The sequence below is a fragment of the Somniosus microcephalus genome, chromosome 14 (genome assembly GCF_052327205.1).
Source record: "Somniosus microcephalus isolate GS21.2 chromosome 14, FLI_Smic_1.0, whole genome shotgun sequence".
NCBI lineage: Eukaryota > Metazoa > Chordata > Chondrichthyes > Squaliformes > Somniosidae > Somniosus > Somniosus microcephalus.
In genome coordinates, this window is record NC_141000.1 from 79,973,761 (window position 1) to 80,001,245 (window position 27,485).

The following is a 27,485-nucleotide window of genomic DNA, read 5'->3' on the forward strand; positions in this document are numbered from 1 at the left end:
AGGTGTGTGATTTCAGAATAGTGTAATACATTAAGATGATTAGCAATCTGAATCAGGAACTGGCTGGCACTAAGTATTAAGTACAGTTATTTAATCATCATCACTATCAGAGGGAACAAGTGTATGAAGAGCTAGAAATTAAAAATGCCCAAATAGAAGAGGCACTGAAACAAACTGAGAATGTATCTAATGAAGGGGGAAAGGAAAGTGTCCAATAGAGTTAGTGTAGTGTATGTGCCTTTAAGAGCCCCATGTGTACTGTAATGCCGGTAATGGCCACTCGGGCTACATAAGCCTGTACATTGTGTTGTATCAGTTAGTTCCCCTCCAGACTTTGTTTAGTAAACACCTGTGAAACCAACTCCTGTCTTCAGTGTCTCTATCAACACATGGACACAACAGTGGCGACGAATTGGAAACGGACTTACCTGCAATTCGGCAGCACCTCAAGGACATCGATTCCTCTGGCGTCCAAAGTTGAAGAAAAATCAAGAGAAAGAAAAAGCTGTGGTTTCACCAGCTAGCCAAGCTGGTGGGAGGTACTGCAATATTCCTTCCGGGGCGTCGGGCTGGGGCTCCAGCGGCTGGCTCTGCAGCTAGGCCAAGCAGCGAAAGCGGAGGCAAGCAGTAACAGACGGGGAGGGAGCACTCGGGAGACGGCCGGCACTGCAAGCAGGTCGGCGTTCAGACCTAGAAAGTCCGGTGGGAACGAGTCTCCAACTGTAAATAAATAAATAAAAAGAACGGAAACTGTGGGAAACAGCGTTGTCATCGGCAGCAGCGGCGGGGAAACGCGGGAAGCGCGGGAAGCGCCATATCTGTTCTGCAGAAAAGAAAGAAAAGCGCGGGAAGCGCCATTTTTTCTCTAGGATGCCTAAGTCTGGCAATATTGATGCTTTTGATAACGAGATAGAGGATTGGACCACATATGTGGAAAGAGTGGAGGTATATTGCACCGCAAATGGAATAGAAGATGAAAAAAAAGCTTCAGTACTGCTAAATCTAATGGGCGCAAAGACATACGGGCTGTTACGAAATTTAATCACTCCAGCCAAACCAAAGGACAAGAATTTTAAAGAAATAGTTGATACCCTACAGGAGCACTTAAACCCAACACCGCTGCTGATAGCGGAACGATTCAAATTCTTCAAGAGAAATCAACACAAGAATGAAATTAAGACTGATTACCTCACCGAATTAAGAAAGCTATCAAAACACTGCCAATTCGGGGCAGGACTAGCAGATTATCTTCGAGACAAATTCGTCTGCGGTCTCCTAAGTGAAGGAACACAGAAAAGGCTGCTTTCTGAAAAAGATTTAACACTGGACAAGGCTTTCAGTATGGCTGTATCATACGAAGCAGCCACAAGAGGAGCTGCAGAGATACAACAAAAGACACAGGACTTCAGCACCCATGAAATGACACAGGGTTTCGAGAGATGTTATCGCTGCGGCAGATCCACCCATGACCAGAGGGACTGCTGGTTCAAGGACAAAGCATGCAGGCAATGCGGAAAGATTGGACACATTGCACGGGTATGCCGATCTGGACAAAAAAAATCCACGGACAGGAAAAAAAAAATCAATAAAGAAAAGTACAGAAAGGTACAAATGATGACGGACCGTAGCTCCAAAGACCAGAAGAGTGATAGCGACTCTGAAAACAAGAGACTAAGCTGTCTCAAATTACATAATGTAATTGCCAAAGATGATTACCAGACCATTTGGGTTACCCTCACGATAGCAGGGTCCCCAGTTAAAATGGAGCTAGATACAGGATCAGCTCTGACCGTCATAAATCGACGGGATTACGAGCGGCTATTTCTGCATATACCTTTAAAAGACACATCCTTTATCTTGAAAACATATACGGGGCAGAAAGTATACCCCAAAGGAAAAATAAGGGTGCCTGTTGTATACAACGGCAAGGAAATACAAAAGTTGTATTTATACATTCTACAAGATGGTGGTCCACCGCTGTTGGGACGTGAATGGATCAGGAAAATACGTTTAGACTGGCACTCCATTCAGGCACTGACAGTGACCAGTAAGAAAAAAAACGATGATGATGTCATACCTGAACGATTAAAAGACATCTTGGCCAACGCCAAAGAAGTGTTTCAAGAGAAACTAGGAACCTTGAAAGGCATCACCGCCTCAATAAAAGTGGAAGATGCAGCAATTCCCAAGTTTTTTTAAGGCAAGACCGGTGCCATACGCAATTCGTCCAGCAGTCGAGGCAGAGCTGGAGAATTTGGAAAAGGCAGGCGTATTATCCAAAATAGATTGGAGCGAGTGGGCAACACCCATCGTCCCAGTCATGAAGAAAGCATTGAATAATGATAAATCTGAAGAACAGAGAAAAATTCGCATCTGTGGAGGCTTGAAGGTGACTGTAAACCCGGTCCTTCACACGGTACAGTATCCTCTTCCGAGGATAGAAGATATTTTCGCCTCACTATCCGGAGGGAAACGTTTCACCAAAATTGACTTGGCACAGGCATATCTACAGATGGAGGTTGAAGAGGCCTCTAAAAAATCTCACGATAAATACACACAAAGGTCTGTACCAGTACAATTGACTGGTTTTCGGAGTAGCATCCGCTCCAGCTATCTGGCAAAGAGCTATGGAGCAAGTCCTCCAAGGGATTCCGGGGACTCAATGCTACCTAGACGACATCCTTGTAACAGGAGAAAACGACAACGAGCACCTTGCCAATTTGGAGCAGGTGCTCACTAGGCTGAGAGAACGGGGCCTACGAGCAAATCGCCCCAAGTGCGAATTTTTCCAAAATCAAATATCATATTGTGGCCACATAATTAATAAGGAAGGGTTGCATAAGTCACCTGAAAAAATTGAAGCGGTCATAAAAGCCCCAGCACCTGAAAATGTTTCACAATTAAGGTTGTTCCTGGGATTAATAAATTACTATCATAAATTTTTACCGAACTTATCAACTCTTCTACACCCTCTTAATGAACTGCTACAAACAGGAGTAATTTGGAAATGGAGCGAAGACTGTAAACGTGCCTTCCATAAATGCAAAGACTTAATCACGTCCAAAGAAGTTTTGGCTCATTACAACCCATCACTGCCAATCAGACTGGCGTGCGATGCATCCCCTTACGGCATAGGAGCAGTATTATCGCATAAATTCCCTGATGGCTCGGAACGGCCGATAGCTTTTGCATCACGCTCATTGAACTCAGCTGAGCGTAACTATGCCCAAATCGACAGGGAAGCACTCAGCCCGGTATGGGGAGTGAAGAAATTCAACCATTACCTACACGGACAAAAATTTACCTTGTTGACTGACCATCAACCCCTCATCTCCATATTCAACCCTAAAAAGGGTGTTCCCATTATGACAACGCAAAGGCTACAGAGGTGGTCCCTTTTTCTAGGGGCACACCAATACAACATAGAATACAAAGGATCAAAACAGCATGGGAATGCTGACGGGTTATCGCGCCTACCGTTGCCAACAGTAGAAGAAGCACCTACCGTAGACCCAGTAGAGATTTTCCACTCTACCATAGTCGAATGTCTACCAGTAACAAATTCTGCCATTGAAAGGGAAACTAGAAATGACCCGACTCTCTCACGAGTCTATGATTTAACAGTGAAGGGATGGCCAGCACATGGCGAACCACTGTTGCCAACATTCTCGCAAAGAGGAGAACAGCTGTCAGTGTGCCGAGGAACCTTGATGTGTGGATCCAGAGTCGTGATTCCACCCAAACTCCAGGATAAAGTTCTAAAGGAGCTTCACGAGGGGCATCTGGGTGGAGTGAAAATGAAGAACCTAGCCAGGGCGTTTGTATGGTGGCCAGGTATCGATGGAGACATCGAAGAAATGACCAAGAGCTGTCTAGGATGCCAGAAGGTCCAAAACGCTCCACCACAAGCCCCTCTACATCCATGGGAGTGGCCCTCATCTCCCTGGCAAAGGGTACACATCGACTTTCCTGGTCAATTTATGGACTCAATGTTTTTAATCGTGGTGTTGATGCACACTCCAAGTGGCCGGAGGTAATAAAGATGTCCTCCACCACCACGGAAAAAACCATCACAGTATTAAGGACCATATTTTCCAGGAATGGGCTGCCGGAACAAATCTGTTCTGATAATGGACCGCAATTTGTGTCCGAAGAATTCAGGAAGTTCTTAAAAAACAATGGGGTTAAGCACTACACGTCCGCCCCATACCATTCCGCCACCAATGGATTGGCTGAAAGGTTTGTCCAGACCTTCAAGAAGGCCATAAAGGCCATGGGTAATGAAGACATAAAACTTCAGCACAAGGTGGATAACTTCTTGTTCGCGTACAGGAATGCAACACATATGGTTACAAACCAAACTCCCGCCATGATGTTCTTCAATAGAAGCCTAAGATGCCGGCTGGATTTGATCAAGCCAAACATCAGAAGGGACGTGGAGAACCGGCAATTTCAAGGCATGAATGAAAGGCCAACTAGAACCTTCCAGATAGGTCAACAAGTTTTGGCCCGGGACTATCGTACCGAGGAATGGCAGCCTGGAACTATCTGCACACGACTAGGACCACTGATATATACCGTGGACATCGGAGAAAGCATAATAAGGCGCCATGCTGACCAAATCATAGAGTCATCCGAAAAGGGACACCCTACACCACAACTCTATACACCTAATGATGAAGTAGAGATACCCACATCTACCTCCGATCCGGTGATACTGGAACCCGATGAACCCGACACTGGCATTCAAGCCGAATCAGCCTTGCCAAAAGAACCTACTACACCACCAGAAACTACTACACCACCGAGGCGTCACCCGGACCAAGTCAGGAAGCCTCCAGAGAGACTGGCTTATAATTAATTAACTACAGCAATGTGTAGATTATTTTTCTTGTAACATGTAATTAATGATTACTTAAAATATTATGTACTGGTTGGCTAAAAGGGGAGGAATTGTAGTGTATGTGCCTTTAAGAGCCCCATGTGTACTGTAATGCCGGTAATGGCCACTCGGGCTATATAAGCCTGTATATTGTGTTGTATCAGTTAGTTCCCCTCCAGACTTTGTTTAGTAAACAACTGTGAAACCAACTCCTGTCTTCAGTGTCTCTATCAACACACGGACACAACAGTTAGTGCATGGCAAATATAGCTCGCTGTAGGGAGACCTAGATTAGTGAAGAGAGATCAGTCCAATCCAAGAGGGTGAATTTTGATTCTGCTGTACCCATTACTTTCGGTGAACCAGGACATTGGAATAAACTAGTACAGAACTGAATGGGTTTATATTGAACCCCCTTCCAAAGGGAAGGTAGCACCTCCTAGAGGTAGGAGTTACGGTACCTACAGGATAGAGTTTAAGGCTTCTTCCAGAAGCAGAAGCTACAATACCAGCAGCACAGAACTAAGGAACTCTATTTCTGTGCATTTAATGGTTTTTAACTTCCATCTAGATCATCTAAGCCTTGTGCCTGCAGAAGATCAGGCTTGGTTTCTATCTCACAGTGTCTGCTGCGGTTTTAATATGGATAAAAGAGAATCATGGTAATCATGGAAGACCTATGGATTGCAGCATGAGTTAGTAAAAAGGAGAATATAGGGTCGGTGAGGCAACTAGGTGAGGATTTCAAAATTATGTTTTGATAGAGTAAGTACACAGAAACTGTTCCACTGGCAGGAGGTCTGTAACCAAAGGACACAGATTTAAAATAATTGGCAAAAAAGAGGGGAGATGAGGATAAAAGTCAAGATCTACCCCACGATGTGGGAATCGCTAAACCTGGTAAAATTTTAATTTTGATCCACTTAAATTAGGCCATGACCATATTGTGCTGTATTGACTTTTTGCATATCCCTGGAGTACGTACGTTCTGTACATTTAGATACAGTTAAAGCGGCCCTGGCAAGTGTTCTACACCTCCGAGCCAAAACCAGCTTTCAGAAAGCTCAGCGGTCCGGAACCTCGCCTGAGCGCTCTCCCCACTTACACTCTAACCTCCAAGTACTGTTCGTCGCTTATATTTCAGTCCTTTGGCCGTAAGGAAATTAGCGCCACTTTACCTTCAATTTGTGCAGGAGCGCAGTTTGTCTCCAGTATTAACAGCGGAGCTCACAGCAAAATATTGGCGAGGCAGCGAGGAGTGAAGATGAGGATGTATGGACGCCTTTTAGCTAGAGTATAGGACAGAAATATTTCCGCTGGACAGGTTCGCCGATAAAGCAATTGTGTTCACAAGTACATCCGTTAATTCAACCAGTTCTGAAGTTGATTTGTTCTCCTGTGTATGGACAGAATCCTTGAGCCGCTATCTTGATTAAATAAAAGTTTTGTTTGGTAAAGTAAGAAATGTGTAATATTACAGTAACATCGAGCAATGATGTGTTTAATCTATATATATAAACCGGTCTGTCTGTCTTTCTGTCTGTCTCTCTGTCTGTCCGGCTATACAATCAAACGTTATAGAGCGTACCTACACACATGTTATATCTAAAGAAAGCTTATCATTAGGGGAGTCTAATAGGCATATCTACTTTTTGGTCAGACAAAAATTGTTCAGACAGTATACAAAATAGTTTTAAAAAATGGCAACATTCCGCTCATTAGCGTTGAGTGACGTGATGGTTGACCAATCGTACAGGGGATTAACCTGATGGTTGACCAATCGGTGCGTCACAGGGGGCGTTTCATTGCATGTGTGGGCGGGCCTAATCCTTCTGAGCTGAGGTGAGTGGCGGCCATCTTGATTCCTAACTCTTGATTTATTTTTCCCACTTTGTGTGTGTGTGGAGGGGATTTTGGGAGCGAGTTGAGGTGGGGAAGGATTTCCCCGGCAACCGGGCCCGGGCCTCTCTCACAGCCTGTAGCCGCTCAGGTGGGCGGGGGAGGAGGGTTACCCCGGCAACCAGGCCCGGGCCTCTCACAGCCTGTAGCTGCTCAGGAGGGGGGGGGGGTAGGGAGGAGGGTTACCCCGGCAACCGGCGGCGTCTCACTCTCCCCCCCAGTCTCTCTCTCTCTCTTCCCCGCGCAGCCCAAAAGCCCGGGGGAAGAGGGAAGCGAGCAGGTGAGGAACGATGAGGAACCCCGGGCTCGCTTCGGAGCGATGTGCACCCGGCCTCCCGATGTCGGACTGACTCCGTTCTGGTACCGGAAAGGAGGGAGAGACAGGGGGAGGAAGGGAGTGAGGGAGAGGGGAGAGAGGGGGGAAGACAGGGGAGGGAGGGACAGGGAGGGAGGGAGAGGGGTGAGGAGAGGGGCAGGGAGGGAGAGGAGAGGGGAGGGAAGGAGAGAGAGTAAAGCAGGGAGAGACAGGGGCAGGGAGAGAGAGAGGGTGATGGAGGGAAAGAGTGAGGGGTTGGGACAGGGAGGGAGAGCTCGCCTTCTTCCTTCCTTCCTTCGCAGGGGTCCATCGGGCCAGGCCTGAGGCGCTCCTTCCCCCCTCTCTCTCCAGGCTAATCCCGAACTAAATCCAGCAGTCTCTCTCTCTCTCTTCCCCCCCATCTCTCTCTTCTCCCCCCAGTTCCTCTCTCTCTTTCTCTCTCTCTCCCTCCCCCTCTCTCTCTCTCCCCCCAGTCTCTCTCTCTCTCTTCCCCCCAGTCGCTCTCTCCCCCCAGTCTCTCTCTTCCCCCCCAGTCGCTCTCTCCCCCCCTTCCCCCCAGTCGCTCTCTCCCCCGCTTCCCCCCAATCGATCTCTCCCCCCCAGTCTCTCTTTTCTCCCCCAGTCTCTCTCTCTCTTCCAACAACAACATGCCCTCAAAAGACCCTCGGCACCGCCGGGCACTCCAGCTCGTATATTAATATAAACCAGAGGAACACATTGAATGACACAGTAAGATCAGGCCACTCTGCTTCCAGTTTCACTCACTTTAAATGATCTACCTTCAGTTGCTCAAAGCCAGGACTGTGTTTATTGTTAGTGTAGATTATTTTAGGATAAATCAGCCTCCCCTTATGCCCCAAGTAACCCTTTTGCAACTTTAACTACAATAATAATATTAGTAATAGTGTACATAGAGAACGCAAGTCTTTCAAAGACAGCTCCCGGGATGTACCCATGAGTTAAACATCTCCACTAAAGAATGGAGGGACACGCCACAGAAAATGCAACTTTGTAACAGAAAGAAATCTGATCATTCACAGACACCCTGATCAACTCTTATGGATGAAACAAGAAAGCAGAATTATGGGGAAAGTGACATATTAACATTTGGGGTGGGAATGGAAGAAGGTGACAGGACGGAGTTCTAAAATCTAACACATTCTCGGCATCTATACAGTAGAAATAAAATCTTACTTCCACATATACGTGTCAGAAATACTTTGTCCTTTAACCAAGGTCGTCCTTCTGGGGTCAGAGAAGGTGTCATTCCTACACAGGCTCAGCTACGTGTACTCTTCTGGTTGGGTGTTTAAACAAATCAACTGTAACTAATAAAACTTTAAAAGAACCTTAACAAATTAAATTAAAATTTCATTGGCCAGGGTGATGATGCACTCCAGTCCCCGCAGTGACCACCGGTCGCGGAATGCCTCAAGTGTGCCGGTGGACACTGCGCGCTCCATCTCCAGGGCCACCCGGGCGTGAACATGGTCACAGAAGAGAGGCAGGCAATCGGGCTGAACGACCCCCTCGACCGCCCGCTGCCTGGACCAGTTAATGGCCACTTTGGCCAGGCCCAGTCCTAGGAGGAGTCAGCCACGTGTAACGAGCTGGGGGAGGGCCAGGGCCAATTGCTCTCCCACGTGCAGAATGATCCCGGTAATTTGGCACCGGCGGATGCTTATCCAGTGCACTCAGAACGCTGGCTGATTCTTTTTGTTCTTTTTTTAAGGCTAGGCCTCACCCATGCTCGGATGGAGCATAAGTCACCTCATGGGCGAGTATACGTTCCTATACGGCACATGGAGGGCACTCTATCAGATTTGATGCAAAAAGTAAAAATTAATGTCTTAAAACGGGAACATTTATGAACATTAACACAGCAAATGAGTCTATAGAGTGAAGAGAGACAGCAGGGATGATGGCATCAGCTGACAGGGTCACACACTGGTAAAAGCATTTTATAGTTTAACTGCGAAAAGACAATGGCCCAGAAATTCAGGTCTCCACAGGTGAGTACGCACGGGGTACTCACCCGTAGGCCCAATGGAAGTGCCAGTTTCGTGCATGCACTGCGCATGCGCGGGAAACTGGAACTTCCGTTCCCTTAAAGGAAGGGGTTCAGAGATCGAACGCGTGTGCCGGAGCCGCCGTGCGTGCGCATGTAACTTACGTTTGTTTGCAGGGTTCTCCGGGAGGGTAAGTCGCCAGGAGTTACACATGTAAAAAGCAGGCGCAAGGCCTGCTTTTAACAAGGTAAGTGGTGAATTAATTAAAATTAAAACATTTTTTCCACAGGTTTATTATTTTTAAATACTTTAAAGAAAGGTAAGTTTATTCTTAACCCCATTAGAAAATGTAATAAATTTTTTCAAAAATTTAAATTATTGTTTAAAATAGATATTTTATGTAATTTATAGTTATTTTAAAAATGTGATTTAAAAAAAAATTATTTGAAGTTTTAGTGATGTTTTGGGGCTTATAGTATTTATAGTTTTGACAGCTCTTCCTGTCAATTTTATGAATGGGGCTCTCCATGGCCCACGTGATCCCAGGGGACGCATCGAACTAACTGCGTGCCTGGGATATGCAAACACTGCGCGCCGGCCCAGGATCGGAATCCCACGTGGGCCCACAGCTCAACGGCCGGCGCGCTAGGTAAGTGCAGGTCGGGGGCTTACACCCGCGGGAAGCCACTGACCCGAATTTCTGGGCCATTGGCTGACAAAAGGATTTCTAAATACTGTATAGTGGTACTGTTGTGTAATCTCATTTCGGAGCCTTCTTCCATTGCCGTGAACGTCTAGTCCTGGAATGGTCATTATGCAGCTGAGATAACAATCCGGCATTAGCCGCTATCTGGAGAAGTTACCCGCCCACCCACACTCTGTAATCTGGAGATTGTGTGATCAAAACTTCAGATGAAATGTTGTGTATCAAGATACTGTGATACACAAGGAGGTAAGGTCACACAAACCTTTGAAGATCTGAAATAACGTATTTCAATGTACGCAATAGTATAATAATCCCCAGCATTAATGTGCCAATTTTGTAATGTTTACTCTCCTCATGCCAAGATTGTACACGTGGGCAAAGTGTGAACACTTTAACCCTCAGCTGTTTTCTGAGCACGCAGGGAATATTTTGTATTGGAGCGTGAATGAATTTCTACTAATGAGCAAGTGAGATTGTAGCCCGCCGTGTCGAAGCAACTAGTGCCTATTCCAGCAATTTAATCTCAATATAAAACTTCAAAAACGAAGGAAGTCATAAACATCAATGTATGTCATAAAAACAGAAAATGCTGGAAATACTCAGCAGGTCAGGCAGCATCTGTGGAGAGAGAGAGACAGAGTTAAGGTTTCAATTGTGACCGTCAGAACTGGAAAATGTTACAGAGGTAACAGGTTTTAAGCATGTACAAAGGCAGAGAACGGGGGGAAGGGACGAAGGAACAAAGGGGTAGGTCTGTGATCGGGTTGAAGGCAGGAGTGAATACAATAAACAGCTAAAATAACAGAAAATGCTGGAAAAACTCAGCAGGCCAGGCAACATCCATGGAGAGAGAAACAGAGTTAACGTTTCAGGTCGAAGACCCTTCGTCAGAATTGAGAAAAAAAGCAGGAAATGAAACAGATTTGGGTGTTGGGAAATGGGGGAGTGGATGAAAGAACAAAAGGAATAAAAGAGAGGTAGCAATGAAGATGAACAAAGTTGAAGAGCCAAACGGAGATCCCGTCGAACAGAAGAGCAGAACTTCTTCAAGGTGAGCATTCCTGGAAGAGAAGTGGCAGAACAGCTAGATTGACAACCTACGATTTATAATTTTCTGGCAAATCTTTTTGCACCAGAACCTGTGTGTAAAGATGGAGATGTATATTTTTAGTTATTCAATAGCTGTAGAGATAAACAGTTGTGAAGATACCTGAAATCTGAACACCTGAGGGCAACTTATAGTTCACAGCAACAGCACCAGGTGTGATTTGGAAACATTTATGTTTGTAATATGTCATTAGCACCTGTTGGTCCTAATCTGTCGAACCCCTAAAATTTTAGTGCAATGACTTGATGTAAGAGCAGAAAATTTTTGAATCATCTTTTAATGTTACTTTGCAGTAATGGTTCAGTTTTTTTTATAGCTATTGTATTGTTTTGGTCTTCATAAGGAGTGCTGTCTATCAAGTACTTAACGTAAGATCATAAGGTAAATACTAGTAAGGAAAGCAATTGTGGCCATCCGAGTTCATCCATATAGAAAGGTTCTAAAGTTTCCCCGCATTTCCCACATTACAACAGTGACTACACTTCAAAAAGTACTTCATTGGCTATAACGTGCTTTGAGACATCCGGTGGTCGTGAAAGGCGCTATATAAATGCAAGTCTTTCTTTCCTTCCCTTTCCCTTTCTTTCTTTCGTCTTTCTTTCCCTTTCTTTCTTTCTTTCTTTCCCTTTCTTTCTTTCTCTTTCTTTCTTCTCTTTCTATAATTCCAAGGTTTTCACCTCCCCTACTTTCTCTCAAAGACCATTCCATGTGTTGATGGCTCTTTGTGTGAAGAAGTACATTTGCCTTTAGGAGTTTTGTCCTACTCTCACAGGTTAGTTTGAGGTAGTTTCTCACATTATCTTTCCTTACTATTTACTATGTTATAGCCTTCAACATGGTCACCTCTCACACCCTTTCAAGTTTATCATGTCTTTGCTCATCTCTCAGTTCTTGGACACCAGGGAACAACCTTGTTCTCTGAACTGTCTCCAAGGTTTAAATGCCCCTTGTATCTAGGTGACCAGAAACAGACACAGTACGAGATGTGGGGTCCAATCAGCACACTGCATTTTGGCTCTATAATTCAGCATTCAATTTGCTTTTCTGATTGCTGCTGATTGGTAGGACATATTTAGATTCAAGTCTATTAAAACTCCCACATCTCTTTCAACGTCATCCTTATTGTTTTGCAACCATTCATGGGATACTTATGGTATCCATATTACATGCTATTTACAGTACTTTACACTTGTTGATATTAAATTTCATCTGCCACTGTTCCACCCACTTACATATTTTGTCCAACTCATTTTGCAGTTCCTGACCTGTCCACACAGATTCAATTGCCCCTCCTAGTTTGGTACCACCTGCAAATCTTACCAATTTCCCCAGCGTTTTTGAATTGAAGTCATTGATGTAAATTAGAAACAGTGGGAAGGGGGAGGGGTTTATCTCAACACTAGTCCCTGGGGCACTGGTCAGTACTTCTCCCCACCTTGACATAACTCACAGTGCCTATTGCTTTCTACCCTTCAACCAATTTCTTATCCATTCCTACCATTTATCCTGAATCCCCACTGTTCTAAGCTGGACAGAAGAATTTTATCAAATACTTTTTAGGCCTACCACCTTGCAATGCTTCCCACAGTCATCTTGACATATTACTACCTCAAAAAAGGTAAGGACATTGGTCAGTCAGGGTCTTCCTCTCCTAACTGTCATTTACTAAATTGATTTTAGGCAAGAAATCCTCAAGTTTGCTCCTTAGAATCAATTCCATGACTTTACCTGATATTTTTCCTGATTGAAATGCAGCAGAAACAGGTGCTAATGGAGTGGACCAAGAAGGATAATCTACCATGTTCTGACCTCCAAACTTGTATAACCTTGTCACAGAATCTGCAACCTCACTTGGGATTGGCACAGAATTTTGCCTTGAAGTACCACAGAATTCTAAGTTGCCTGAGTATAACTGTCTCCTGAAAGGTGCAGCTCATACATTGACTTTTCTTCTTCAATGCATGTGTAACTATTGGCCCATAATTTGCGGTCAGCAATAATGTTCCCGTTTAGCTGCACGGCAGTGCAGCTGTCCAAAGCTCCAGCGCAGGCCGCTTGCCGGTTCCTAAATGGAAAAACCGCGCGGGAGTTTGAATGGGCCGCGCAGCCCTTTAAAAAATTACAGGGAACATTGATCAGCAGCAAAGCAAAGGCGCTCGCCTCTGGCCCTGAAGAAAGCTGCCCACAGAGATCTCGCAATCTCTGTGGTGAGATGTTTGCCTTTTTCGACGTTCAATTGATTTCAGTGCTCTGTAATGGGAATCCCTAGTGTGACGCTGCTGTGACATCAACAAGCTGCCTAAGCAGCCAAACACCTGACAGAATTCTCACCGACAGGAAACCAAGAAATGAGAAGCTGCTTTTATCCAGACTTTTTAAAAATGTTAAAAAATGTTAGTGAAGCAAAGAATGGGACTCTCACATGGTAGAGCCTGAAATATCATGAACAAACTTTAAAATAAAAGTTTTTTAAAAATTGTAATTTTTATCATAATGGAGAAAGGTGACACTCCCCAAATATAAAAATTTGTTTTTCAGGGCCAGAACATTTTTTTACCAGTCAATACACTGAAAACCTCAGTTACAGCTATTCCAACAAGGCTTAACATTTAATGGGGTATTTAACAGCGATATTACCGTGGAAGTGCCCAAGTTTTCATCAGTTTCACTGCTTACACTGATTGCTAGCTCTGGGGGTATGGGGGATGTGCACAGCACAGCCAGTGTCGGAGCAGTGAATGACAACAACAACAACTTGTATTTTTTGGCACCTTTTAACGTAGTAAAACGTCCCAAGGCACTTCACAGGAGTATTTTAAGACAAAAAAATTTGACACCGAGCCACATAAGGCGAAATTAGGGCAGGTGACCAAAAGCTTGGTCAAAGAGATAGGTTTTAAGGTGCCTCTTTAAAGGAGGAAAGAGAGGTAGTGAGGTGGAGAGGTTTAGGCAGGGAATTCCAGAGCTTAGGACCTGGGCAACAGAAGGCACGGCCACCAATGGTTGAGCGATTATAATCAGAGATGTTCAAGAGAGCAGAATTAGAGGAGTGCAGATTTCTTGGGGGGGGGGGGGGGGTTGTCGGGCTGAAGGAGATCACAGAGATAGGGAGGGGCAAGGCCATGGAGGGATTTGAAATCAAGGATGAGAATTTTGAAATTGAGGCGCTGATTAACCGAGAACCAATGTAGGTCAGCGAGCACAGGGGAGATGGATGAACTGGACTTGGTGCGAGTTAGCACATGGGCAGCTGAGTTTTGGATGACCTCAAGTTTATATAGGGTAGAATATGGGAGGCTAGCTAAGAATGCATTGGAATAGTCAAGTCTAGAGGTAACAAAGGCATGGATGAGGGTTTCAGCAGCGGATGAGCTGAGGCAAGGGAGGAGACGGGTGATGTTATGGAGGTGGAAATAGGCGGCCTTTGTTATGCTGCGGATATGTGGTCAGAAGCTCATTTCAGTGTCAAATTTGACATCACAGTTGCGAACAGTGCGGTTCAGCCTCAGATAGATGTTAGGGAGAGGGATGGAGTCAGTGGCTAAGGAACAGAGTTTGTGGCAGGGACCAAAAACAATGGCTTTGGTCTTCCCAATATTTAATTGGAGAAAATTTTTGCTCATCCAGAACTGTATGTCGGACAAGTGGAGGGGTCGAGAGGAGAGATAGTGAGGTAGAGCTGGGTGTCGTCAGCGTACATGTGGAAACTGACGCTGTGTTTTCAGATGATGTCGCCAAGGGGCAACATGTAGATGAGAAATAGGAGGGGGGCCAAGGATAGATCCCAGGGGGACACCCGAGGTAACGATGTGGGAGCAGGAAGAGAAGCCATTGCAGGTGATTCTCTGGCTACGATTCGATAGATAAGGATGGAACCAGGCGAGTGCTGTCCCACCCAGCTGGCCGACTGTGGAGAGGCGTTGGAGAAGGATGGAGTGGTCAACCGTGTCAAAGGCTGCAGACAAGTCAAGAAGGACGAGGGGGGATAGTTTACCTTTGTCACATTCACAAAGGATGCCATTTGTGACTTTGATGAGAGCCATTTCGGTACTGTGGCAAGGGCGGAAACATGCTTGGAGCGATTCAAACATGGAATTGCAGGAAAGATGGGCACGGATTTGGGAGGCGACAACAGGTTCAAGGACTTGAGAGGAAAGGGAGGTTGGAGATGGGGCGGTAGTTTGTAAGGATGGAGGAATCAAGGGTTGATTTTTTGATTAGAGGGGTGATGAAGGCAGATTTGAGGGAGAGAGGGACAGTACCTGAGGAGAGAGAACCGCTAACAATATCGGCTAACATGGGAGCCAGAAAAGGAAGTTGGGTGGTCAGCAGTTTGGTGGGAATAGGAGGGAGCAGGAGGTGGGTCTCATGGACAAGATGAGCACAGAGAGGTCATGAGGGGAGATCGGAGAGAACCTGGAGAAAGATATGAGTTCAGGGCTAGGGCAGGGGGGAACCTTAGAGGATGTTTGGCCCAGTGGGCTAGGGGAAGGAAGGGAAGTGGCAGAGGCAGCTGAACGGATGGTCTTAATCTTAGAAACAAGGAAGTCCATGAGCTCCTCACACTTGTTATCAGAGGTGATGGCGGAGGAGACAGAGGAGAAGGGTTTAAGAAGATGGTTAGCAGTAGAAAATAGGAGCCGGGGTTTATCTTTACATTCCCTCTGGAATAGTGAGTAATTTTTGGCAGATGAGAGCAGGACCCGATAATGCTTTATGTGGTTCTGCCAGATCTGGCAGTGAATGGCTAAACTAGTTGTCCGCCATATCCGTTCAAGTCTGTGTGCCTTGGACTTAAGGGAGTTAAGATGAGAGCCGTGACAGGAGGAACGGCCAGGGTGAGAGGGTAGTTGTTTTAGTAGGGTCTAGGGCATCAAAGGTGGTGGTGAGGGGGTGGTCGAGCAGATCGGTAGCTACAGAAATGTCATGGTGAACGGAGCTGACTGCAATTTAAGGATTTCCATGTTAGGATGCGCATGCCCTACATCCTGAAGTTGTGGTCAGTTTCAGAGGGGTAATGACAGCAAATGCTGTTGGTTCGCTGTCACTACCCAGCGCAAATTCCGGGCCATCTAATTTCAGCAAAAGCACAATACCTCACAGCTGGAAATCTGAAATAAACACACAAATTGCCCAAGTATGTCCTGTCTACAAAAAGCAGGACAAATCCGACCCGGCCAATTACCGTCCCATCAGTCTACTCTCAATCATCAGCAAAGTGATGGAAGGTGTCGTCGACAGTGCTATCAAGCGGCACTTACTCAGCAATAACCTGCTAACTGACGCCCAGTTTGGGTTCCGCCAGGGCCACTCAGCTCCTGACCTCATTACAGCCTTGGTCCAAACATGGACAAAAGAGCTGAACTCAAGAGGTGAGGTGAGAGTGACTGCCCTTGACATCAAGGCAGCATTTGATCGAGTGTGGCATCAAGGAGCCCTAGCAAAACTGAAGTCAATGGGAATCAAGGGGAAAACTCTCCATTGGTTGGAATCATACCTAGCACAAAGGAAGTTGGCTGTGGTTGTTGGAGGTCATTCATCTCAATCACATGACATCACTGCAGGTGTTCCTCAGGGCAGTGTCCTAGGCCCAACCATCTTCAGCTGTTTCATCAATGACCTTCCCACCATCATAAGGTCAGAAGTGGGGATGTTCGCTGATGATTGCACACTGTTCAGCACCATTCGAGACTCGTCAGATACTGACGCAGTCCGTGTCCATATGCAACAAGACCTGGACAACATTCAGACTTGGGCTGACAAGTGGCAAGTAACATTCGCACCACACAAGTGCCAGGCAATGACCATCTCCAACAAGCGAGACTCTAACCATCTCCCCTTGACATTCAATGGCATTACCATCGCTGAATCCCCCACTATCAACATCCTGGGGGGTTACCATTGATCAGAAACTGAACTGGACCAGCCATATAAATACTGTGGCTACAAGAGCAGGCCAGAGGCTGGGAATTCTGCGGCGAGTGTCTCACCTCCTGACTCCCCAAAGCCTTTCCACCATCTACAAGGCACAAGTCAGGAGTGTGATGGAATACTCTCCACTTGCCTGGATGAGTGCAGCTCCAACAACACTCAAGAAGCTCGACACCATTCAGGATAAAGCAGCCCGCTTGATTGGCACTCCATCCATCACCTTCAACATTCACTCCCTCCACCACCGGCGCACTGTGGCTGCAGTGTGTACCATCTACAAGATGCACTGCAGCAACTCGCCAAAGCTCCTTCAACAGCACCTTCCAAACCCGCGACCTCTACCACTTAGAAGGACAAGGGCAGCAGGCGCATGGGAACATCACCACCTACAAGTTCCCCTCCAAGCCACACACCATCCTGACTTGGACCTGTATCGCCGCTCCTTCACTGTCGCTGGGCCAAAATCCTGGACTCCCTTCCTAACATTGTGGGTGTACCTACACCATATGGACTGCAGCGGTTCAAGAAGGCAGCTCACCACCATCTTCTCAAGGGCAATTAGGGATGGGCACTAAATGCAGGCCTAGCCAGCGACGCCCACATCCCATCAGGCTGTAGGGAGAGAATGCTGCCTGGCGATTGTTTCAGTTTCGTTTCTCTTTCTGAAAGTGCGCACACAGTTTCTAATTCACTCACTTGGGTCAAGATGCATTACTAAGAAATAATACATTTCTCATATGTATTTGATCACAGGCATATTAAACTCATATGAAGTAAATTCTGCGCCTGAAGTACAATATGGACTCACTCATGTATATTTATGTGATTAATTACACAAACGTTATGATAAATCCCATGATTAGCTGTCCAATCAGTAAAATTTAAATATTCAAGTAATTCTGACTTTTTAAATATCTATTTTATGATAAATGCATTAAAACTTGCCGATTCCAACAGTGAAATAGTGTATTGGGCCTTAAAGCGGGATTGTAGGCGGTTTAAGGCGAGGTCTGTTCACAACCTGTCGAGCTTCCCTCTGCCTCGACACAAGTGACGGAGCTGAAAGGCGGCGTTGAATAGGCGCTTCAACTCAACTCTGGGTAAATTCCGCAGTGAGCGCCCAGCTTGTGTTGCTGTTTGTACCGAGCAGAGGATTCTGCAGTGTTCCGCACCGAAACTGAAGCGATTGAGCAGTAATGTACGTTTGTATTAAATGTTTTTGTAACTATAATTCTAGTTTATTGTGATTATTATCAAATGTGATCTGTTTATTGATATGAAACAGACGGTCAAGCAGACTAACTTTATTTGATTGTGCGTGGTGACGTTATGCATGTAGAACTATCTATTAATGCGAATTAATAATATATTCAGAAAGTATTTAATTTAATTGTAAATATAACAAATATGTTAAAGGCATTTTAGAACCTCCTGAAGGATGCTTCATGGCAGTGGAAGGCATTATATAGAAATTACAGCCTGGGAACAGGCCCTTCGGCCCAAGCAATCCCTGTGGGTGTTTCTGTCCCACAGGCCCAGTGGTCTTAATCCCATGTGCCGTCTGTTTCTGCCGATACTGTTCCTTCTCTTACTTTAACCACCTCTATCAAATCCCAGTATAATCTTCACTTCTGATGAGAACAGCCTCAATTTTACGTAGTTACATAGTATTTACAGCGCAGAAACAAGCTATTCGGCCCAACTAGTCAATGCTGGCGTTTATGCTCCACAGGAGCCTCCTCTCACACTACTTCATCTAACCCCCATCAACATATCTTTCTATTCCTTTCTCCCTCTGGCTTCCCCTTATATTTATCTTTGCTGTTTGCCTCAACTCGCTTGTAGTAGCGAGTTCCACATTCTAACCACTCTCTGGGTAAAGAATTATCTCCTGAATTCTTTATTGGTTTTATTACTGACTGTCTTATATTTATGGCCCCTAGTTCTGGTTGTCCCCACAAGTGGAAACATCTTCTCTACGTCTGCCCTATCAACTCTTTTCATAATCTTAAAGACCTCTATCAGCAGGTAACATAAAAAGAAACCCCTCAATTTCAAAAGAGCCCCAGCCTGTTCAGTCTTTCCTGATAGTTATAACCTCTCAGTTCTGGTATCATCCTTGTAAATCTTTTTTTCAACTTTCTCCAGTTCCTGTATATACTTTTTGTAATATGGAGACCAGAACTGTGCACAGTACTCCGTGTGGTCTAACCAAGGTTCTATATACATTTAACATAACTTCTTTACTTTTCAATTCTATCCCTCTAGAAATAAACCCTCGTGCTTGGTTTGTTTTTTATGGCCTATTGACCTGCGTCATAACTTTAATGATTTAAGTATTTGTACCTCCAGATCCCTTTGCTCCTCTAGCCCATTTAGATTCTGATTTCTACATAATATGTGTCCTCCTTATTTTTCTTACCAATATGTAATACCTCACACTTGACTATGTTGAAATTCATTTGCCAATGATATGCCCATTCTGTATGTTCATTAATGTCGTCCTGTAATTTGCTGCAGTCCTCCTATCCCTCCCAATTTAGAAATTGTGTTTTTGATTCCAAAGTCAAAATTGTTAATGTAATTTGTGAACAACATTGGTCCCAGCACTGATCCTTGTGGGACCCCACTTCCCACCTTCTGCCACTCTGAATAGCTACCCTTTACCCCTACTCACTGCTTTCTGTCTTTCAGCCAGCCCGTTAGCCATTCTGTAGAGGGTTTAAAGACTGAATCTATTTGGTTAGAGTTAAGGAATAGAAAAGGAGCTGTTATAGTGTTTACTATAGACCCCCAAATATTGAGAAGCAGTAATGGTAGGGGACATCAATTATCCTAATATAGACTGAAAAAAACAGAGTAAAGGGCAAAGAGGGTGAAGAATTCCTAAAATGTGTACAGGAGAACTTCCTTAATCAGTATATTTCTAGCCCAACAAGGAAGGGAGCAGTGCTGGATCTACTTCTGGGGAATGAAGTAGGGCAAGTGGAGTGTGTTGCAGTGGGGAAACATCTGGTTAACAGTGATCATCATACTATAATTAGGGTTAAAGTAGTCATGGAAAGGGGCAAATAAAAAGTAAAGGTGCAAATACCTAGCTGGAAGAGAGCCAATTTCAGTTATTTAAGAAGGGATCTATTACAGGTGGACTGGAAACATTAAATGAGCAATGCTAGGCCTTCAAGGTGGAGATACTTTGGGTACAAACCAAACATATTCCCATAAGTAGGAAAGATGGGGCATCCAAAGCTAGAGCTCCCGGGATGACAAAGGAAATACAGTTTAAAATAAAACAGAAAAAGGAGGTTTATGACAAATATCAGGTGCAGTCAAAAATCAGGCAGAATACAGAGTGCAGGAGTAATTTGAAAAATGATATAAGAAGGGCAAAGAGAAAGCCTGAGAAAAGATTAGCAGGTAACATAAAGGGGAACACAAAAAACTTTTATAAACATATAAAAAGTAAAAGAATAGTTGAAGGAATGGTGGGGCCGATTATGGACAAAAAAATCTTCTTGTGGAGGCAGAGGGCATGACTGAGGTACTGAATGAGTACTTTGCATCTGTCTGCACAAAAGAAGAGGATGAAGTTAATATCGCAGTAGAGGAGGGGGGAGTAGAGATATTGGATAGGATAAGATAGATAGAAAGGAGGTGCTAAATAGGTTGGCATCACTCAAAGTTAACAAATCCCCTGGCCCAGATAGGATGCATCCTAGGTTGCGGAGGGAAGTAAGGGTGGAGATAGCAGAAGCTCTGACCATAATCTTTCAATCCTTGGTATGGGAGTGGTGCCAGAGGACTGGAGGATTGTAAATGTTACACCCCTGTTCAGAAAAGGGGAGAGAGACAAACCTGGTAATTACAGGCCAATCAGTCTAACGTCAGTGGTGGGAAAACTACTGGAGATGATTGTCAAGGACAAAATTAATTCTCACTTGGAGAAGAATAGGTTAATAAGGGACAATCAGCACGGTTTTTTTTAAAGACAAAACATGTCTGACTAACCTGATTGGGTTCTTTGGAGAAGAAACCGAGAGGGTTGATGAAGGTCATGCAGTAGATGTATATATGGACTTTCAAAAGGCTTTTGATAAAGTACCACATAACAGACTTATTCAGAAAATAGAAGCACAAGCTATTAAAGGGCTGGTGGTAAATTGGGTAGGTAATTGGCTATGGGATAGGAGAATGTTTTTCACACGGAGGGTTGTTAAGATCTTGAATGCACTACCTGAAAGGGTGGTGGAATCAGATTCCATAGGAACTTTCAAAAAGCAATTGGACATGTATTTGAAGAGAACTGATTTGCAGGGTAATGGGAAAAAGCTAGGGTGTGGGACTAATTTGTACAGCTCTTTCGAAGAGCCGGCACAGGCACGACGGGCTGAATGGCCCCTTCTGTGCTGTAACATTATATGATTCTAAGTATAAAAGGCACTGAAACAGGCTGAGCGTGTGTCTAATGAAGGTAGGAAGAAGAAACGAGCATATTCAATTGAGTTAGTGCATAGCAAATATAGCTTCCTGTAGGGAGACCTAGATTAGTGGAGAGAGATCAGTCCTGTCCAAGAGGGATGAATTTTAATCACATAAGAATTAGAAGCAGGAGTAGGCTATATGGCCTTTTGAACCTGCTCCGCCATTCAATAAGATCATGGCTGATCTTCGACCTCAACTCCACTTTCCCGCCTGATCCCCATATCCCTTGATTCCCCAAGAGTCCAAAAATCTATCTATCTCCGCCTTGAATATACTCAATGACTCAGCATTCACAGCCCTTTGGGGTAGAGAATTCCAAAGATTCACAACCCTCTGAGTGAAGACATTCTTCTTCATCTCACCCCTATTCTGAGACTATGCCCCCTAGTTCTAGACTCTCCAACCAAGGGAAACAACCTCTCAGCATCCACCCTGTCAATCCCCCTCTGAATCCTGCATGTTTCAGTGAGATCACCTCATTCTTCTAAACTCCAGAGAGTATAGGCCCAATCTACTCAATCTCTCCTCATAGGACAACCCTCTCATCCCAGGAATCACTCTCATCCCAGGAATCACTCTAAGGCAAGTATGTCCTTTCTCAAATAAGGAGATCAAAACTGCACAGTACTCCAGGTGTGGTCTCATCAAGGCCCTGTACAATTGTAGTAAGACTTCCTTACTCTTGTACTCCAACCCCCTTGCAATAAAGGCCAACATGCCATTTGCCTTCCTACTTGCTTGTTGTACTTGCATGCTAACTCTCTGTACGAGAACACCTAAATCTCTCTGAACACCAACATTTAATAGTTTCTCACCATTTAAAAATATTCTGTTTTTCTATTCTTCCTACCAAAGTGGATAACCTCACATTTCCCCACATTATACTCCATCTGCCACCTTACTGCCCACTCACTTAGCCTGTCTATATCCCTTTACAGGCTCTTTGTGTCCTCACTGCTTACTTTCCCACCTAGTTTTGTATTGTCAGCAAACTTGGATACATTGCACTCGGTCCCTTCATCCAAGTCATTTATTAGATTGTAAATAGGCCCCAGCACTGATCCTTGCGGCACCCCATTAGTCACAGCCTGTTAACTGGAAAATGACCCGTTTATTCCTACTCTCTGTTTTCTGCCCATTAACCAATCCTCTATCCAAGCTAGTATTATACCCCCAACCCCATGAGCCCTTATCTTGTGTAGTAATTTTACTGAACCCATTACTTTCAGTGAGCCAGGACATTGGAATAAACTAGTACATAACTGGACAGGTTTATACTGAACCCCCTTCCAAAGGGAAGGTAGCACCTCCTAGAGGTAGGAGTTACGGTACCTACAGGATAGAGTTTAAGGCTTCTACCAGAAGCAGAAGCTACAATGTCAGCAGCACAGAACTAAGGAACTCTATTTCTGTGCATTTAATGGTTTTTAACTTCCATCTAGATCATCTACGCCTTGTGCCTGCAGAAGATCAGGCTTGGTTTCTATCTCTGTGTCTGCTGCAGTTTTAATATAGATATAAGAGAATCATGGAAGACCTGTGGATTGCAGCCTGAGTTAGTAAAAAAAGAGAATATAGGGTCGGTGAGGCAACTAGGTGAGGATTTCAAAATTATGATAGAGTAATAAAGAGAAACTGTTGCCACTGGCAGGAGGGTCAGCAACCAGAGGGCACAGATTTAAGATAATTGGCAAAAATAAAGGGGCGACGAGAAGATAATTTTTGTATGCAATGAGTTTTTATGATCTAGAATGCACTGTCTGAAAGGGTGGTGAAAGCAGATTAAATAGTAACTTTTAAAAGGGAATTGGACATATACCTGAAGTCAGTGGAAATAAAAACCAGGAGAGATGTAAAACAGGCTGTAAAACAAGTTATTTTGTTTTTTAACCAAGCTCCTTCTGGGGTCAGATGCCAGAAATCTGAACACCCACTGTGGGTCACCTGAGAGCAACTTACAGTCCACAGCAACAGCACCATGTGTGCTTTCGGAAACATTTGTGTTTGTATTATGTCATTAGCACCTGTTGGACCCCATCTATTGAATCCCTAAAACTTTAGTACACTGACTTGATGTAAGAGCAGAAAATGGAAAATGTTTTTCAGAATCATCTTTTAATGTTGCTTTTCAGTACTGGTTCAGCTTTTTTATAACTATTGTATTTTGGTCTTCATAAGGAGTGCTGTCTATCGGGAACTTAGCATAAAACCATAAGGTAAATACTAGTAAGGAAAGCAATTGTGGCCATCCGAGTTCATCCATACAGAAAGGTTCTAAAGTTTCCCCATGGCAGCATTCAATCTTTTCTTTAAATAATTCCAAGTTTTTCACCCCCCCCTTTCTCTCAAAGACCAATCCATGTGTTGACGGCTCTTTGTGTGAAGAAGTGCATTTGCCTTTTAGGAGTTTGATTGCACCCTCTTGTCCTACTCTCACGGGTTAGTTTGAGGTAATTACTCACATCTATCTTTTACTAATTACTATGTTATAGCCTTCAGCAAGGTCAATTCTCAGACTCTTTCAAGGTCAACAAGCCTTAGTTTATCAAGTCGTTCCTGATCTTTCAGTCCTTGAACACCACAGAACAACCTTGTTCTCTGAACTGTCTCCAGGGTTTTAAGGCCCTTTATATCTAAGTGACCAGATCCAGACACAGTATGAAATATGGGGTCTGTTGAGAACACTACATTTTGGCTCTATAATTCAGCATTCAATTTGCTTTGCTGATTGCTGCTTAGGATTGGTAGTTCAACCCACTTACGTATTTTGTCCAACTCATTTTGTAGTTCCCGACCTGTCCACAGATTCAATTGCCCCTCCTAGTTTGGTACCACCTGCACATCTTACCAATTTCCCCAGCGTTTTAAAATCCAAGTCATTGATGTAAATTAGAATCAGTGGGAAGTGGGGTTCCCAAAACTCGTCCCTGGGGTACTGGTCAGTACTTCTCGCCACCTTGACATAACTCAGTACCTACAGTTTCCTACCCTTCAACTGGTTTCTTATCCATTGCCACCATTTACCCTTAATCCCCACTGTTCTAAGCTAAACAGAAGAATTTTGTTCAATGCTTTTTAGACATCTAGTACTACCACTTTGCAATGATTTACACTATCCTCTTGATATATTACTATCCCCAAAAAGTTAAGGACATTGGTCAGTCAGGATCTTCCTCTCTTGAATTTGTGCTGATTGCCGTTTACTATTTGTTACCGTGCAAGAAATCCTCAAGTTTACTCCTTAGAATCAATTCCATTATTTTTATCGGATATTTTTCCTGATTGGAATGCGGAAGAAACAAGTGCTGACGGGGTGGACCAATGAGGAAAATTTAGCATGTTAAGACCCACAAAGTGAATTTCGGGTGCTGGGGGTGGGGCGGATGAGTGGGTCCGAATGTTGCCTGCCCATTGCAGTATTTTCTATTCCAATTTCAGTTTCGTTTCTCTTTCTGAAAGTGCGCAGTTTCCAGTTCACTCACTTGGGTCAAGATGCAATGGTAAGAAAGAATACATTTCTCCTATGTATTTGATGACTGGCATTTTAAACTCATATGGAGTAAATTCTGTGCCTGATGTACAATATGGACTCACTCATGTATATTTATGTGATTAATTACACAAACGTTATGATAAATCCCATGATTAGCTGTCCAGTCAGTAAAATTTAAATATTCAAGTAATTCTGACTTTTTAAATATCTATTTTATGATAAATGCATTAAATCCTGCCGATTCCTACAGTGAAATAGTGTATCGGGCCTTAAAGCGGGATTGTAGGTCAGCGCGGTTTAAGGCGAGGTCTGCTGACATCCTGTCGAGCTTCCCGCTCTGCCTCGACACAAGTGACGGTGCTGAAAGGTGGCGTTCAATAGACGCTTCAACTCAACTCTGGGCAAACTCCGCAGTGAGCTCCCAGCTTGTGTTGCTGTTTGTACCGAGCAGAGGATTCTGCAGTGTTCCGCACCGAAACTGAAGAGATTGATCAGTAATGTAAGTTTGTATTCAATGTTTTTGTAACTATAATTCTAGTTGAATACAAATGTGATTTGTTTATTGATATGGAACAGTCCGTCAAGCAGACTAACTTTATTTGATTGTGCGTGGTGACGTTATGCATATAGAACTATCTATATAGTTAATGCGAATTAATATATTTATTAAGAAACTATTTAATTGTGAATAGAAGAAACACGTTAGACTGGGAACAGGCCCTTCGGCCCAACCAATCCGTGTTGGTGTTTCTGCCCCACAGGCCCAGTGGTCTTAATCCCCTGTGCAGTCTGTTTCTGCCGATTCTGTTCCATCCCTTAATAACTTTAAGACCCAAAATCAAATCCCAGTGTAATAAACCCTTTCATAATCTTCAAGACCTCTTATCAGATCACACCTCACCTTTTTTTCTAGAGATAACAGCCCCAGCCTGTTCAGTCTTTCCTGATCCACCTCTTTCCACACAGTGTATCAGTATATGTGTGTGTAGGGGGAGGGGCGGATCAGTGTGTGTAGGGGGTGGGTCAGTGTGTGTAGGGGGAGGGTCAGTGTGTGTAGGGGGAGGGTCAGTGTGTGTAGGGGGAGGGGCGGATCAGTGTGTGTAGGGGGAGGGGCGGGTCAGTGTGTGTAGGGGGAGGGGCGGGTCAGTGTGTGTGGGTGGTGAGTTGGATTAGTGTGGGGGAGGAGAGGCGGGTCAGCGTGTGTAGGGAGGGAGGGAGGGGAGGGGCGGGTGAGTGTCTGTGGGGGGGTGGCTCAGTGTGTGTAGGGGAGGGACGGGTCAGTGTGGGTGGAGTGTTGGATTAGTGTGGGGGAGGAGGTGCAGGTCAGTGTGTGTGTGGGGGGGAGGGGCAGGTCAGTGTGTGTGTGGGGGGGGAGGGGCAGGTCAGTGTGTGTGTGGGGGGGAGGGGCAGGTCAGTGTGTGTGTGGGGAGGAGGTGGTGCAGGTCAGTGTGTGTGTGGGGGGGAGGGGCAGGTCAGTGTGTGTGTGGGGGGGAGGGGCAGGTCAGTGTGTGTGTGGGGGAGGAGGTGCAGGTCAGTGTGTGTGTGGGGGGAGGGGCAGGTCAGTGTGTGTGTGGGGGGGAGGGGCAGGTCAGTGTGTGTGTGGGGAGGAGGTGGTGCAGGTCAGTGTGTGTGTGGGGGGGAGGGGCAGGTCAGTGTGTGTGTGGGGGAGGAGGTGCAGGTCAGTGTGTGTGTGGGGGGAGGGGCAGGTCAGTGTGTGTGTGGGGGGGAGGGGCAGGTCAGTGTGTGTGTGTGGGGGGGGAGGGGCAGGTCAGCGTGTGTGGGGGGGGAGGGGCAGGTCAGTGTGTGTGGGGGAGGGGCAGGTCAGTGTGTGTGTGTGGGGGGTGGGGGGGGGAGGGGCAGGTCAGTGTGGGTGGAGTGTTGGATTAGTGTGGGGGAGGAGGTGCAGGTCAGTGTGTGTGTGTGTGTGTGGGGGGGGAGGGGCAGGTCAGTGTGTGTGTGTGTGTGGGGGGGGAGGGGCAGGTCAGTGTGTGTGTGGGGGGGGTGGAAGGGCCGGGTCAATGTGTAGTGGAGGGGTTGGTCCGTATGGGGGTAGGGTGGGACAGTTCAGCGCAGGGCTGGCTTTCCACAAAGGGCACGGCATTGTTTGGGATTCTCAGAAAAAGGGGGCGCTGATAATACAGTGTTATTCACGGGGGAGACTTGGGAAATCTCACCATTTCCCACACAGCCAGTTCTCCCGTTTGTATTTCCTCCTACCAGACAGCATCATAGTGGCCCAGAAATTTGGGTCGGAGACTTCCCGCGGGTGCAAGACTCCAACCTGCACTTACCTAGCGCGCCGGCCATTGTGCTGTGGATCCGCGTGGGATTCCGATCCTGGGCCTCCTCCAACTGCCGGCGCGCAGTGCTTGCGTATCCCCGGGGAACAGTTAGTTCGAAGCGTCCCCTGGGATCACGTGGGTCATGGAGAGCCAATGGTAGCAGGGAATCTGTATTCATAGATTTGACAGGAAGAGCTGTCAAATCTATGAATACAATTCAGCCCCAAAACATAACTAAAACTTCAAATGAATTTTTTTAAAAATTACATTTTTAAAATAACTATAAATGACATAAAATAACTATTTTAAACAATAATTTAAATTTTTGAAAAAATTAATTACAGATTCTAACGGGGCTAAAAATAAACTTATCTTTC

The 27,485-nt window shown here is 45.1% G+C and overlaps 1 protein-coding gene across 4 annotated transcripts in view; it reads left to right on the top strand.

The window, feature by feature from the left end:
- Positions 1-27,485, top strand: part of LOC147107608 (V-set domain-containing T-cell activation inhibitor 1-like) — a 116,888-nt gene that overhangs the window by 65,275 nt on the left and 24,128 nt on the right. The window contains exon 1 of one of the 4 annotated variants that reach the window (XM_086006774.1): positions 17,990-18,049. The exons of 1 other annotated variant lie outside the window; for it this stretch is intronic. In XM_086006774.1, coding sequence (XP_085862900.1) covers positions 18,048-18,049 — 2 coding nt within the window. In that variant the 5' untranslated portion in view covers positions 17,990-18,047. Of the gene's footprint in view, positions 1-17,989; positions 18,050-24,554; positions 24,834-25,170; positions 25,326-27,485 lie in introns of those variants that run through there. 2 more of the 4 variants (XM_086006771.1, XM_086006772.1) reach the window with 2 other exon arrangements.